General features: G+C 37.7%; 1 protein-coding gene across 1 annotated transcript; it reads right to left on the bottom strand.

Moving 5' to 3' along the window:
• Nucleotides 1-1,011: 1,011 nt before the first annotated feature.
• CYP2C18 (cytochrome P450 2C18) lies at nt 1,012-14,117 on the bottom strand. The gene is made up of 4 exons (XM_054523495.2): nt 14,063-14,117; nt 5,424-5,602; nt 1,362-1,524; nt 1,012-1,169 (listed from the first exon to the last, which is right to left on the bottom strand). The coding sequence occupies exons 1-4, from the start codon at nt 14,115-14,117 to the stop codon at nt 1,012-1,014; spliced, it is 555 nt and encodes a 184-aa protein (XP_054379470.2).
• Nucleotides 14,118-15,434: the final 1,317 nt, after the last annotated feature.

Here is a 15,434-nt window from a genome sequence, read left to right as displayed (position 1 = left end):
ATGTACAACAAGGGAAGGTAGGATAAAGAGTTATTAATAATACTTAAAATTTATTTAAATAAACATTTTATAAGCTGGCATTTGTTTAAATTGAAAGACTATGCTATAGCATATATTTTCTTAAAATATATAAAACATTACAGTAAATAGTAACATTAAATAACACCAACTGATAATTTTAATTAGTTCTTAATTAACAGGGAAATTAAAATTGATAAAAGCTACACTAAAGATGCCTAGTCTATTAAAACCATAGATAAGCATCATTATGGTAGAAATTGTAGACACAGACCTTAGAATAAACCCCCAGACATGTTTTAGTGAGGCTGACTGTACAAATATAGACCAACCAAATGAAACTACATATCAGTTGTTCCATGCGCAAAAGATGTAAAGAAGTCATTCCCACTATGTCTGTGCCACAAGTATCCCTGGTGAAATGTTCTAGAATAGATAACTCACAATTACACTATGGGAAAAACATTGCTGTTTAATAATTTGAAAAAAATGAGACAAAACCTTCTAAATTCATGCTGTAATGATTTGAAAACAAACCAAGCCTGGGACACAATAGGATTAAATGAGCCTTTTATACTCACACCGTATGCATAGTCATTGTGTACAAACACAACAAGCATAGGTGCACAAAACCTCCCTTGGCTCTCTGCTTCAAACCTCCAACCTCCGTATGAGGACCAACAACCACTGACTATCATGAAAGATCTGGCCGCCCCTAAGAGGTTTCCAGGGATGTCATTAGAGAAGACAGCAGTCTGTTAATGTCAGAGTATTGCGTATTTAAAGATAGCTAGACCACAGGTCTTGAAATGTTCTCAACATATAGAAATGATAAATGCTCAAAGTGATGCATATTCTAAACACCTAACTTGATCATTATACATTCTGTGCATGTAACAAAATATTACACATACCCCATAAATATGTATAAAGGTTATGTATCAATTTAAAAATAAAATAAATTTTAGAAAACATTTTTCAGGAAAAAAAAAGTCACCCACCATTGGTTTTTCTCAACTCCTCCACAAGGCAGAGGGCTTCCTCTTGAACACGGTCCTCGATGCTCCTCTTCCCCATCCCAAAATTCCGCAGAGTCATGAGGGAGAAATGCCGGATCTCCTTCCATCTCTTTCCATTGCTGAAAAGGATTCCTAGCAGAACAGAGAACAGAAGCTAGGAGGGAGAATCCAAACAAGGACAAGAGAGCTGACACTTGGCAGCCACGTGGACAGGTCAAGTTCTGTCCCAGGAGCTCTTCAAGCCTGTTTTCTATCCTCCCTATCCCTATAACCACTGCCCAATACATACACATGTACACATACACACAATACATGCACATTTACCAAGTCCTTTGTTAACTTTTTCAGCCAATGGAAAACTTCCTCTTCCAGAAAACTCCTCTCCATGATCAATCAGGGCCTCCTTCACTGCTTCATATCCATGCAACACCACAATGGGCTTCAGGCCAAAATACACAGTGAACACAGGGCCATAGACTTTTGAGAACTAAACATAGAAAAGGAGGTTCAAATAGTAGCAAAACTCAGTATTTGGTCTATATATTGTCCATGATTCAGACTGATATTATCATCATAATGTTGATATGATTATCCTGTCAAATACAGCTTCAAATATTTGCAGATTTTACACAAAGATGATGATTATTGTTTTAGCTGCATATATACAGTGCCTTCAATGTGCCAAGCAAGTAGTATGCAGGCTATTAAACTTAATCATCACATCAACACCTTGAGCTAGATTTGTTTACTCTGTTTTACAGATAAGACAGATTGTATTTTAAAGAATTTCAAATTCACTGCCAGTGTCCCACAACTGATAAACAGAAGGTCCAAATTTGAAGCCTGCTTAGTCAACCTGTGAGCCTGAGCAATTTATCAGTTCCTAATGTCCATATTTTGACTAATAATCAGCTGCTGGGACACTGCTTCAGGATCTCCTGCAAAGCTCATCCCATAGGGATCCTGATGCAGGAGTCCTGTCATCAATACTAAATAATCTACACCTTTTTAAATCACCCAGCTGATTCTACTGCCCAGCCCACTTTGAGATCCACTGGTATAATCACCACAGAAAGAGAGTGGACCCAACAGAGATAGTATCAGGATGTGTGGCATCTCACAGAGGAACAATGTTTTCCATGCTATACACTCATAGGTCACAGACAGCAGCTTTGTACAGAGGCCATAAATATTCTGTTACCACCCAGATGGCCCTGACTAATTAATTCTTTCTTTAATTCATTTATGTTTATGATGAACTCATAGATATTTCTTTGACATCCAGCATGATTTGCTTTTTTAAGACATTTAACGATCATGGCTAATCTAAGCAAAATACGTAGCATATACAGTGACTGACTTCTCAAAATCTTTAATCACAAAACACTCCCATTACCATTTTCCTTCAGGCAAAAAAATATAGCAAATGACTGTGAAGCAAAGAAAGCAGCAGGCCTTTATCATTTTGATTCTACCTTACCACTTGAAATGTTTCTCTTCTGGCAAAATGCATTATTTTATTCCACTATTTCTGACAATGACAAAAAAGAAAAACATACTCCACAGGAAGTATTTGCTTTACAATAACATACTTTAATAATCGGCCTCTGGTAGTACAGGAGGAATGTTGAGGAATGTTCCTATAATATAACATATAACCTTTAATAACTGGCCTCCAGTAATACAGAAGTTTCTATGTGACATTAACAGTTATATGTGGCAAGCCCACAGCTAACATCATATTTAATGGTGAAAAGCTAAAAGCTTTTCCTGTAAGATCAGAAATAAGAGAAGAATGCCCCCTCTGACCATTTCTGTTCAACAGAGTACTGGAAGTCCTAGTCAGAGCAATTAGACTAAAGATAGAAAATATTCATATAGGAATATTCATATAGGAAAGGATGTATTCATATAGGAAAGGATGAAGTGAAATTGTCTGTTTCCTTATGACATAATCTTATATGTAGAAAATCCTAAAGACTTCAGTACAAAAGTGCTAGAACTGATAAACAAATTCAGTAAACTTGAAGCATAAAAAATCAACATGCAAAAATCAGTGGCATTTTTATACACTAGCAACAAAATATCTAAAAAAGAAATTAAGAGAACCATTCATTTATAGTAGCATCAAAAAATAAAATACTTACAAATAAATTTAACCAAGGAAGAGAAAGATCTATATACTGAGAACTACAAATCATTGATGAAACAAATTGAAGATGACACAAATAAAGGCAAAGATATCCCATGTTCATGGATTGGGAAAACTAATAGTGGTAAAATGTCCATACTACCCAAAGCAATATATAGATTCAATGCAATCCCTATCAAAATTTTAATCTCATTCTTCACAGAAATAGAAAAAACAATCTTAAAATTTGTATGGAACCACAAAAGACCCCAAATAACTAAAGCAAATTAACCAAAAAGAATAAAGCTGGAGGCATCACACCACTGAACTGCAAAATATGTTACAAAGCTATAGTAAGCAAAACTGCATAGCATTAGCATAAAAACAGGCACATTGATTAAAGGAAAAGCATAGAGAACCCTGAAATAAGCCCACACATCTATAATCAATTGATTTTTGACAAAGGTGCCAAGAACATACAATGGGGAAAGCACTCTTCAACCAAAGGTGTTGGGAAAACTGGATATTCATATGCAAAGAATAAAAGAGAATCCTAATCTCACCCTTATACAAGAATTAACTCAAAATGAATTGAAGCCTTAAGCATAAGACCTGAAACTAAAAACTACTAGAAGAAACTATGGAGGAAAACTCCATGACATTGGTCTAGGCAATGATTTCTTGGATGTGATCCTAAAAGTACAGGCCACGAAAGCAAAACTAGACAAATGAGATTCTGACCACCCAAAAAGTTTCTGCACAGCAAAGGAAACAAGTTATACAGTCAAGAGACAATCCATGGATTGGGAGAAAATATTTGCAAATCAGACATAAGATAAAGGGCTAATATCCAAAATATATAGAAACTCAAATTACTCAATAACAAATAAATAATTCTATTTAAAATGAGCAAAGGGATCAAGTGCAATGGCTCATGTCTGTAATTCCAGCACTTTGAGAGACCAAGGTGAGTGGATTGCTTGAGCCCCAGAGTTCGAGACCAGCCTGGACAACATAATGAGACCACATCTCTACAAAATATTAAAAAAATTATCCAGGCATGGTGGCATACACCTGTAGCCCCAGCTACTTGGGGGACTAAGGTAGAAGGATGGCTTGAGCCCAGGAGCTCAAGGCTGCAGTGAACCATGAACCCATCACTACACTCCAGCCTACAACAGAGCAAAATCCTGTCTCTACAAATAAATAAATTAATTAATTAAATGGGCAAAAGATTTGAGTAGATATTTTTCAAAAGAAGACATACAAATGGCCAATATATATTTTTTAAATACTCAACAAATTTAATCACCAGAGAAATGCAAATTAAAACCACAATGAGATATTTCATCACCACTCATAGATATTATTATTATCAAAAAGATAAAAAGATAACAAGTGTTGACAAAGATGTGGAATAAATTGAACCTTGGGTATGTAAATTAGCATAGCGATTTGAGAAAACAGTATGGATGTTCCTCAAAAAACTAAAAATAGAACCATCAGATGATCCAGCAATCCCACTACCAGTATATACCCAAAGGAATTTAAGTCAGTATGTGGAAGAGATGTCTGTACTTCCATGTTTATTGCAGTGCTATTGACAATAGCCAAGATATGGAAACAACCTAAGTGTTCACCAATAAATTAATGGATTTTGTATGTGGCATATATGTACAATGAAATGCTATTCAGCCTTTTAAAGAGGAAAAAATATTCTTATTTATGACATCATGGATGAATCTACAGAACATCATATTAATTAAATAAGCCAGGCAGAGAGAGACAAATATGATATATGATCTCACTTCTATGTGGAATCTTAAAAAGTTAAACTCATAGAAGTAGAGATTAGAATGGTGGGTACCAGAGGCTGGCAAGTGGAGATGGGCCAAATAAGGGGATACGTTGGTCAACAGGTACAGAGTTACAGTTAGATAGGAGGAATAAGCTTGGGTGTTCTATTGGACAGCAAGATGACTATAATTAATATTAATGTACTGTATATTTCAAAACAGCTATAAAAGAGGATTTTAAATGTTCTCACTACAAAGAAATGACAAATATTTGAGATGATGGATATGCTAATTACCCTGATATGATCAATTCACAATCTATACGTGTATCCAAATGTAATATTGTACCCCATTAATATATACAATTATCATTTATCACTTTAAAATGAAATAAAACTTTAAGAATCGTGAGGTTAAATACACCTTGTACATTACTGGAGGAGCATAAAGCATACTTACATTGCTTAAGGATTTGCTCATGTCCTTAACATCTAACTGCAGGATATTTCCAATAATCGGGAGAGGAGTGGGGCCAGACGGGAGCCTCCCTCTTCCAGAGCTCTGTCTCCAGAGTGAAAGGAGAAACAAACAGGAGAGACAGAGCACCAGAGCCACAGCTGGATCCACTGAAGGCTTCTCTTCTCAGTAAGACAACTGTGGGCTTTCACTTCAAGGCTTTTATGACACTCCCTACTAATCCACCTGTGATTCCGACTCTGTGACTAGTCAGCAAGAAGCACTTTAATCTCTCTTCTGAATGAACATTGGCTCACTGAAAAAGATAAAAATCAGATGTTCTTTTTTCTTGCTCTTTCCGGTGCCCCACCCTGGAGATTCTGGTTTAACTAGTCTGAAGCAGAGCCTAGGTTTTTTTTTGTTTTTTTTTTCTTGAGATGGAGTTTCGCTCTTGTTGCCCAGGCTGGAGTGCAATGGCAAGATCTCAACTCTCTGCAGCCTCCACTTCCTGGATTCGAACGATTCTGCCTCAGCTTCTGGCGTAGCTGGGATTGCAGGCATGCACAACTACACCCCGCTGATTTTGTATTTTTAGTAGAGACAGGGTTTCACCATGTTGGCCAGGCTGGTCTCCCTAAGTGCTGGGATTACAGGTGTGAGCCACTGTACCCGGCCAGGCCTAGGTTTTTTCAAACACCCCAGGTGGTTCCATTCTACTGTGCAGCCAAAATTGAGAACCAATGAAATAAATTATTTCATCAAAAAATTATTCAAAATTTTGGATTTTTAGATTGATGACCAGTTGGAAATATGACTTTGAGGGCAATCTGTGTATTATATCCCTGGTACATAAAATAATGTTTATCCTATTGAGAGCAGTTAGCCAGCTTGCATTAGGTAGGCAGTAAGGGAAGGGTCCCCAGAGAACCTCCAACCCTTCCAGGTCATTGCCCAATCCACAAAAACCCCAAGTACTTACACTAGATGTTTTGTGCAGATAAGGGAGCTTGCACAGGGAGCTTGCCTAAATATGCCCGCAGTGAAAAATTCCTACCTTTAACACATGCGCAGTAAGGGAAATAAATCAATATGGAGTGGCTTAGACTAAGAGCCCACACGTGCAATGTGAAGGAAGGGGTGGAAACACCAGCAATTCACGCCTTATGCAAATAAATATCCCAGCCTCATCAGCTTTTCTATAAAAGTCCTGGTATTCAACTGTGAAGTGGCAATGCGCAACCTGCTTTCAGGGCCTCTCTCTCTTTGCTGAGAGTTTTCCTTTCACTTAATAAATTCTACTCCACTCACTCTCCGGTGTCTGTGTGCCTAATTCTTCCTGCATGAGACAACTCGGACCTAGCTGAGCTAAGGATCCGCAAGACTGCCACACTATAATGCTTTCTCAAACACTAGATCATTTTCCTAAAAAAGGAGATCTTTTTGAAATATTTTAATGTAGTACTAACATTACAGCTGCCTAAACATAAAGCAGCTAACAAACTCATTCATCTTAAATGGCTAAACCGGTTATCGATTAACTAAGTAAACATACACACCTTTTTCCATTAAACCCTCTGAAAAACACTGGACGTCTGAGAATATTATTTCATATTTTTCAAATGGGGAAAGGGAGACTCTAGGAGAACAGATGACCTGTCCAGTGTCCCACAGCTCATAAATGGCAGGCTGGGATTTGAACTGAGATCTTCTGACGCCTGCTGTGGTATATTCTCACTTACACCAGAGCTGCCTTGAGAACAGTTTTAGCAAAATAAAATAAATCCTGAAAACATTCCTCACTCTGAATCTACACCACATTGTTCACAAAATAACAGGGCTGTACATTCTCAAGAGAAGAAATAAAAGCTAGGATTTCTCCCCTCTCTGTCACTGAAGAGCTGAAACCTACTCAGTATAACTGAGGAAAGAGCCGCTCTCAGAGAATTAAGTGGGTAAGATCTCAGAAACTATGGCTTCTCCAGCTCCCACTCACCTCCAGACACAGCTGTTTCTGTTGCTTTTTTGGTCTGTCTGTGTCAGAAATAATGGAATGAAATATTGCACAGCAAGGAAGGGGAATTATAGGCAGAACAACAGGCATGTGCTTCAGTGGTGAATGGGAGGTAGGGAAATCATTAAACAGACCCATGGCACAGAACAAACACAGTTGTGCAGACCTGAACAGGAGATGACATTTAATGCTCATGAGGCTCTATATATCACTAAAATGATGCATACATTTCTAGATCACTAATGGCAATGCTTGTACACAGGCATATTCTGTAAAGATGTCATTGTGGTATTCTAAATGACTAGTACAGTTACTTGTTTATTTCCATTGTATATATTTAAGGTATACAACATTGGTAGACATATAAACAGTGGAATCATTACTACAGTTAAACAAATTTACATATTCATCAATTCTATAATTAACTTCTTTTTTGTGGTATAAGCACCTAAAATCTACTCTTTTAGCAAATTTTCAGTATAGTATATTAACTATAGTCCTCTTGCTGTTTATTAGATCGTTAGACTTATTCATCCTATCTAACCACAAATTTGTGCTCTTTGACGCACTTTTTTCCATTTCCTCCAGCTCCCACTTTTGGTAACCACCATTCTACTCTCTGTTTCTACATATTTGACTTTTTAAAGATTCTTCATATAAGTGAAATCATGCAATCTTTTTTCCTCTGTATCTAGTTCATATCACTTAGCATAATATCCTCCATGTTCATTCCACGTCGTTGCAAATGGCAGTATCTCCTTTTAAAGTTTAAAAAATATTTCATTGTGTATATAAATATACAACACAATTTCTTCATCCATTTATTTGTGAATGAACACTTAGGTTGTTTCTACATCTTGGCTATTGGAAATAATACTGGATTAGTGCAGTTATTTCTAACTGCAGTAAGGAAAAATTAAGTTTTGTCAAACCCCATATCAACAATGTTTTATCAAACATGTTTACAGGGATTCTGACAATTCACAGAGAATTTTTATACCCATCATAACTCTTTTGATTCTTTCAATTACCCTTGCCTATGTTAAAATTATTTCCACTTTAGAGATAAGGAAGCTGGGCCTTGGAGATTCAGTATTTTGTTCAAGGACACAGAGGCTGAAAATGATAGGGCTGAGGCTGGAACCCTATCTCCTAACTCTTACATCATTCCCTCCAAGCAAGAAATTCAGTTCAACTAGAGTCACCAACATTTACTTACCATGTACTATGAGGCAATATTTCACTACTCAGGATAATCAGTGACTTTCAAATACACATTAACCAACTCAACAGTTGCAACATAGGTTGATTACAATTAGGGTGTGGTTTTGTAACCTTTAGAATTTGAGTCAGTCGAGGTTTTGGTGAATAATTTATCTGAGACAAAGAAAAAGTTATTTTACTGCTTGGCTCACATAGCTCTGAACTCTAAAAGAAGTGCACTACCTTGTTTTAGATAAAATGATCTCAATGGCTTTCTTTAAAACAATTATTTTATTTCTTGAAAAATGGGTCTCTGTTCTTCCTTTCTGTTGAGACTTCTGCCTGGTCCTTTCAAAGAATAAAAGAAACATAGATAATTAGAGACAAGAGATCTCAGAGATCCACCAGCCTAATCCCTACTTTATTATTAGAAATAAGGAATTGGTGAATAAGTGAGGTGAACTGTCACCAGTGCATTAATACATAATCTTTATTTTTTAAGAATCCAGGTTTTAATTCCCAGTTCAGTGATTCTCACATTGCAGAGATTTCCTTTCATTGCCCAAATGGATGGTCAGGAGGGCATCTGGCTGAAGCACTCCACAGTGACAGAGTAATGCAAACCTCAGCTTGGGTGAAATTGTGAATGCAAACTGCCTGTTTTTAAATAAACCTTTTCACTGGAGTGTAGTATACAAAGAGAATGTTGGAAACATCCTAAATGTATATAGCTCAATGAATTATCATGAATTGAACATATCTGTGTAATCTACACACAGGTCAAGAAAAATAATTTTGCCAGGACCCCAGAAGTCCCTTTATGTCTCCTCCTACCTTCCTCCCCAACTAGATATCTCCAGTATTATGCCATAGGTTAGTTTTGCCTGTTTGCGAGGCATATAAATGTAATATAAATGGAATCACATTATGTATTTTTAAGTATCTAGTATTTTCACTTAATTTTGTGTTTGTGAGATTCATTCATGTTGTCACAAATAGCAGTACGTAAGTTAGGGTTACTTTAGAGTGTTTTATTTTATAACAATTCCAAAATTTATCTTTTCATTGTATTGTTATGGACTTTTGAGTTGATTCTAGTTTGTGGCTATTGTGAATAGTGCTGTTATTACTCTAATACATTGTTATCCCAATATAAGGATTTCTGTTGATATAACTATGAGCATAATTGCTGGATGTGCATGTGTTCAGTTTTATTAATGACTGCCAAAGAATTGTCCAAATGGTTTAATAAATTTAAAATTGTACTGAGAGTGCCAGCTGCTTCTCTTTCTTGCCAACCCTTAGTATATTGTCTTTTTTCATTTTAACCATTTTGATGTGTGTGTAATAATATCTTATTGTAGTTTTAATTTGCATTTCAGTGAAGCTTCATGATGCCGGGTGCTTTTTCAAATGTCCTTTGGCAATATCAAATCTTTTGTGAAGGGCTTGCATAGATTAGATATGAGTCCATTATTGGTTTTATATGTATCATTTATCTATATATATGCATATCTATATATATGCATATCTATATATACACATATATACACAAATGCATATATATTTTATATTTATATAATTTTAATAACTATAAATGTAATAAAAAGTTGGAGGTACAAACAGAGAATTTTCTCTATTTTGAACATTTGAGAGTAATTTTGGACCTGAAGTTCTAAACCTGAAATATTTTAGTATATAGCTCTTATAAGCAAGGCAATTTGACTATATAACCAAAATATACTTTAAAATTCAGGAAATTAACATTGATGCATTAGGGCCATCTAATCCTCATTTCCATTAGTGTTTCCTCAATAAGTCCCAATGATATTCATGGTATTCATTTCAGAATCCCGTTTAGAATCCTGAATCACATTTTGCAACTAGTTGTCATGTCTTCTTAGTCAACCACAGCCTGACACAGTTCCTCAGTCTTTCCTCAACCTCCTTGACCTTGTCACTTTTGAAAAGCATAGGTTGGGAGTTTCTAAATTTCTCTCAATTTGGGATTATCTGATGTTTCTTCATAATCAGATCCTGGCTATGAAGATTTGGCAGGAATATCACAGAAGATGCTTTGACTTCTCATTGCATCATATCTGGTGACAAAAATTTCAATCTGTTCCATTATGGGTGATGTTTACTTTGATTTTTGATTATAGTGTCTGGTTGTGTCCTCCACCATAATGTCATTCTTCCTGCATTTGTAATTAAGAAATATGGGAGGCTGAGGCAGGAGAATCGCTTGAACCTGGGAGGCGGAGGTTACAGTGAGCCAAGATAGCACCACTGCACTCCAGCCTGGGTGACAAGAGCGAGACTTCATCTCAAAAAAAAAAAAAAAAGAAATACTACGTGGGTAGATTCTTGATACTACATAACTATATATTCCTCACCAAGTTTTTAATGTATTCATGTATTTATTTATATCATTACGGAATCACAAATTCAGTTGTGTTCAATGGGTTATAATCCATTATAATATTATTTACTTTGGTGCTCAAATTATCTTCTAATGACTGGATTCTGTGTGCTTTTGTCATGTCCCCCTCAATCCTTAAGCAATTCCTTACTTCCTGGCACAGCAAGATATTCCAGGCTCATCTTTTCTTTTTTTTTTTTTTTTGAGACAGAGTCTCACTCTGTCACCCAGGCTGGAATGCAGTGGCGAGATCTTGGCTCATTGCAACCTCTGCCTCCTGGATTCAAGCAATCCTCCTGCCTCAGCTGGGCTTACAAGCATCTACTGTAGATTCTCACTAAAGAGGGAGGAAGACTTCAATTTGTGACTCCTTGCCTCTATTCCAACTCATCAGGAGACCTGATGGCCACTGGGGCCCTCAAACGCTTCATAAGAAAAATGATCCTATCCCAATATCACCTCTTTGCCAAAATGCTGTCTTTGGGCTTCACCTGCTAATGTCATCATTGGCATCTTCCACAAAAGCTTGGGTGTGGGACTTTGCTGCTTGAGGGCAAAGTACAGAGGTAGTTCTGCTCAGCAGCCACAGGGGGCAAAAACAGAGTTAAGCATATCCCCAGGGTTGGCATGTGGGAAGGTGTGGGAGAAGAAAGCATAGCTGAGGAATTCAGGCAACAAGTCCTGAGTCTGAGGCTCAGACCCTTCTTACACTACAAATGACAAATGAGGTTGTGCTGATTCTGAGCCTGGTCCAGAGCCACAAACATTTTCAGCAAAGCAGCTGTCAGACTCCTCAGCAGAACTGTGTCACAGATCCTTGGTGTCAGCCAGATCAAAGTTTGTAATGAGACTGTAGAAACTGCAGACTGTTTGACCACCACAGAGTCTCAGGTTTCCTACCGGTATGTGGATCCAACATTAGGAACTGCCTGTATTAGGCAGTTCTTGCATTGCTATAAAGAAATACCTGAGGCTGCATGAGGTGGCTCACATCTGTAATCTCAGCACTTTGGGAGGCCAAGGCAGGTGGATTGCTTGAGTCCAAGAGTTCAAGACCGGCCTGGGCAACTTGGCGAGACTCTATATCTACTAAAATACAAAAAATTAGCCAGGCATGGTGGCACATGCCTGTAATTCCAGCTCCTCGGGAGTCTGAGGCATGAGAATCACTTGGACCCTGGCAGCAGAGGTTGCAGTGAGCCAAGATGGCACCACTTTACTCCAGCCTAGGTGACAAAGTAAGACCCTGTCTCAAAAAAAAAGAAAAGGAAAGAAAGAAAGAAATACATGAGACTGGGTAATTTATAAAGAAAAGAAGTTTAATTGGCTCACAGCTCTTCAGGCTGTCCAGGAAGCATGGCGCCAGCATCTGCTTGGATTCTGGGGAGGCCTCAGGAAGCTTTCAATCATGGCAGAGGGCAAAAGGAGGATCTGGCATCTCACAGGGTGAAAATGAGAACAGAAGGGAGAGTGGGAGTTGGGGGGCTTGCCACACATTGTAAAACAACCAGACATCACACAAACTCACTCACTATCACAAAGACAACACCAAGCCTGAAGCCATAAGGGATCTACCCCCATTATCCAAGCATCTCCCACCAGGCCCCATCCCCAATATTAGGGATTACATTTCAAAATGAGATTTGGGTGGAACGAATATCCAAATCATATCAATGCCTATCAGAGGTCTTGGGAAGCTTCCAATATAAATAGTCTTTGGAATTAGTGGTGGAGCTGCCCAGCCTAATTCCCAGTGACTCATTTAAGGGCAGACTCTTTGGTGCTGTTGAGCAAAAAGGGGTTGTAGGCAAGGGGGGCCCTCTCATTTCTGTTCACTGATAATAGTATAAGAGTTTCACTTTCTAATAACGGTGCAGTCACTAGTCCAGCCTCACTTCCTCACAGATAACAATTATTCAATCTGAACAACTTATTCATCAGAAAATAGTTCACAGAATGCATTCAAAAGCCACTCAAATCAAGCAGATCCTAGAGGGGATTACCTGAGAAGCAGAAACTACAAGAAGTGAGATCTCTACATGTACAGCTTTTCAACTGAAGACAGGCCACAAGATGCATTAAGTATTAAACTCCACACAAATGACACAGGATAACATAGGAAATCTGAAAGCACTGTTGGTTAAAGAAATTGATTTTATAATCAAAATTGACTACACAAAGTCAACTTCAACTTTAGATGAGTTTCCTCACAAATTCCATCAAATTGAAGGAAGTAAAAACACCAGCCTTACAACTCTCTCAAAAAGAGGAGGAAGAAAGAACACTTCCTGATTTCTTGTAGAATACCATTCCCACCCTGACACCAAACATGGCAAAGGCATCATATGAAATAACATACCAGTATGTCTCAAGAGCATGTTTATACAAATTGTTAACAAAAGGTACATATATTGATCCAGCAATATATGACAAGAACAAGACAACATAGCCAATGGTATTTATCAACAGAAAGGCATGTTAAGTTTTTAAAATCCATATTTGAAGTCCACCTTTGTTAACTAAATGATAAATTTAAGCATAAATTCACCTCAATACACTCAAGAAAATCATTTGAAAAAATTCATCACCATTTCATTATGGGGGAAAAAAAACTCTCAGCAAAATTAAAATAGAAGGGGATTTCCTGTATGTAATAAAGTTTATCTATAAAGAGTCTGAACTAGCTTTATCTTTAATGGTGAAGGATAGAAAAATTTCCCAACAGTTTTAAGAACAAGGTAAGCTCTCATCACTTCTACTCTACATTAGGTAGAGGACTTAGTAAGTGCAATATGACAAAGAAAAGAGAAAACAAATCAGAATATTGGAAAGGAAGAAGTAAAATTTTCCCTCTTCACAAAGGCTTGAACTTATATGTAGAAAACTTAACCCATTTGTTCTTAAAAACTACTTGCAATAAAATGTGCCTGAGATTGGTTTTAATCAGGTATGGTAGGACACGCAGACACAGAAAGTCTTGTCATGAAGGAAGAGGTTTTTACTCACCATTCCCTACAAACAATATTCCCCACATGATGCAGGCCACATAGGAAGCACCCATGTTGGTCAGGAGCTAGAAGAGGGGCATAGGAGAAGCAGGAGCATAAGCCTTTGTTGCAGTTTCTGTGGGAAGGAATGGGCAAGACCGAGTAGGTAAGCTGAGTAAGTTTAGCACTGGCTAGTCTGAATTATCTCAGCAGGCTCCGGGGTGTAGGAACTGACCGTAGCTGCCCTGGGATGATTAGGACGGAATATTGTGTCTTGGAGTGTAAGAGCCAGATAGAGAAGATGGGTGAGAGTATGGACTCAGGATTGCTTGGTCTGCATGGCATGCTCATAGGAAAGTCATTTACTATCTCTAGGAATTAGTTAACCCCGAGAGGGAGAAACAATCTCTCCCTGGTCAGTGAGGACCCAGATGTTAAAACTTCGTAAAACATAGAAAATAAAAAGCACAATTAGAACGATTTGTCCTCTGATGGTTGGACATCATATTAAGGGAACTTTAAGGTGATAATAGTGGGGACCTTTAAAGAGTAGGGCATACATTGCCCTCAACAGTACAGAAAATATTGTGTTATGACAGTAGAAAGGAACAACACAACTAGAGGTATAAGGAGTCCTAAGTTCCCACTTATATGGCATTAGTCAATAAAATGGGTCTAAAATTTTGGGGGGTTTCTAACAATATCTTTGTGGAGCTGTAAAGTGAAAATATGAGTTTGACAATAATATCTCATTGTATTTCTCAAGTTTAGGTGGTAGGTCCAGCAGTTATATTGTTGGAGAGTATGAACTAATAAGTTAGTAAAGTATATGTAAAGTGATGTGGTTGTTGTGTGTAACTAAGGGGAAAAGGGGGTTATAGTTAGAGATGCAGGGCAGAAGGCCATGGTGAAAGCTGGAGAAGTGTTAATGGGAGAAGGCATGGAGGAGTGCATGGTTCTCTCTCCAGGGGCCAAGGGGTTAACTGAGATAAGGCAGGTGCTCCCTGGGGAAAGCAATAATCTCCTCTAATTTTTAGAATGGCAGATAGTATTAACCCTGTCTTAGTCCATCTGGGCTACTGTAACAAAAATGCCTTAGACCAGATGAGTTATAAACAATGGAAATTTATTTCTCACAGTATTTGAGGCAGGGAAATCCAAGATCAAGGTGCTGGCAGATTCAGCATCTGCTGTGGGGCCATTTTCTCATTCATAGATGGCTCCTTCTTGCTGTGCTCACACATAACAGGAGGGACAAAGGAGCTCTCTGGAGCCTCTTTTATCAGGGCATTATCCCATTCAACTCCAAGAGGCCCCACCTTCAAATACCATCACACTGGGGATTAGGTTTCAACATATGAATTTTGGAGGGACACAAACATTCAGTCAAT

Source organism: Pongo abelii, chromosome 8, assembly GCF_028885655.2.
Source record: "Pongo abelii isolate AG06213 chromosome 8, NHGRI_mPonAbe1-v2.0_pri, whole genome shotgun sequence".
NCBI classification, from domain to species: domain Eukaryota; kingdom Metazoa; phylum Chordata; class Mammalia; order Primates; family Hominidae; genus Pongo; species Pongo abelii.
The sequence above is the reverse complement of the archived record's forward strand: the minus strand, read 5'-3'. Positions and strand labels throughout refer to the sequence as shown.

What these genes read in the sequence shown, in the direction of transcription:
- CYP2C18 (XM_054523495.2), bottom strand. Translation starts at nt 14,117, where the DNA reads ATGGGTGCTTCCTATGTGGCCTGCATCATGTGGGGAATATTGTTTGTA. An exon ending in TGAGCAAATCCTTAAGCAAT is followed by an intron (nt 1,525 to 5,423) that starts GTAAGTATGCTT and finishes TTCTATGTTTAG; the next exon opens with TTCTCAAAAGTCTATGGCCC. An exon ending in AAAAGTTAACAAAGGACTTG is followed by an intron (nt 1,170 to 1,361) that starts GTAAATGTGCAT and finishes CTGTTCTGCTAG; the next exon opens with GAATCCTTTTCAGCAATGGA.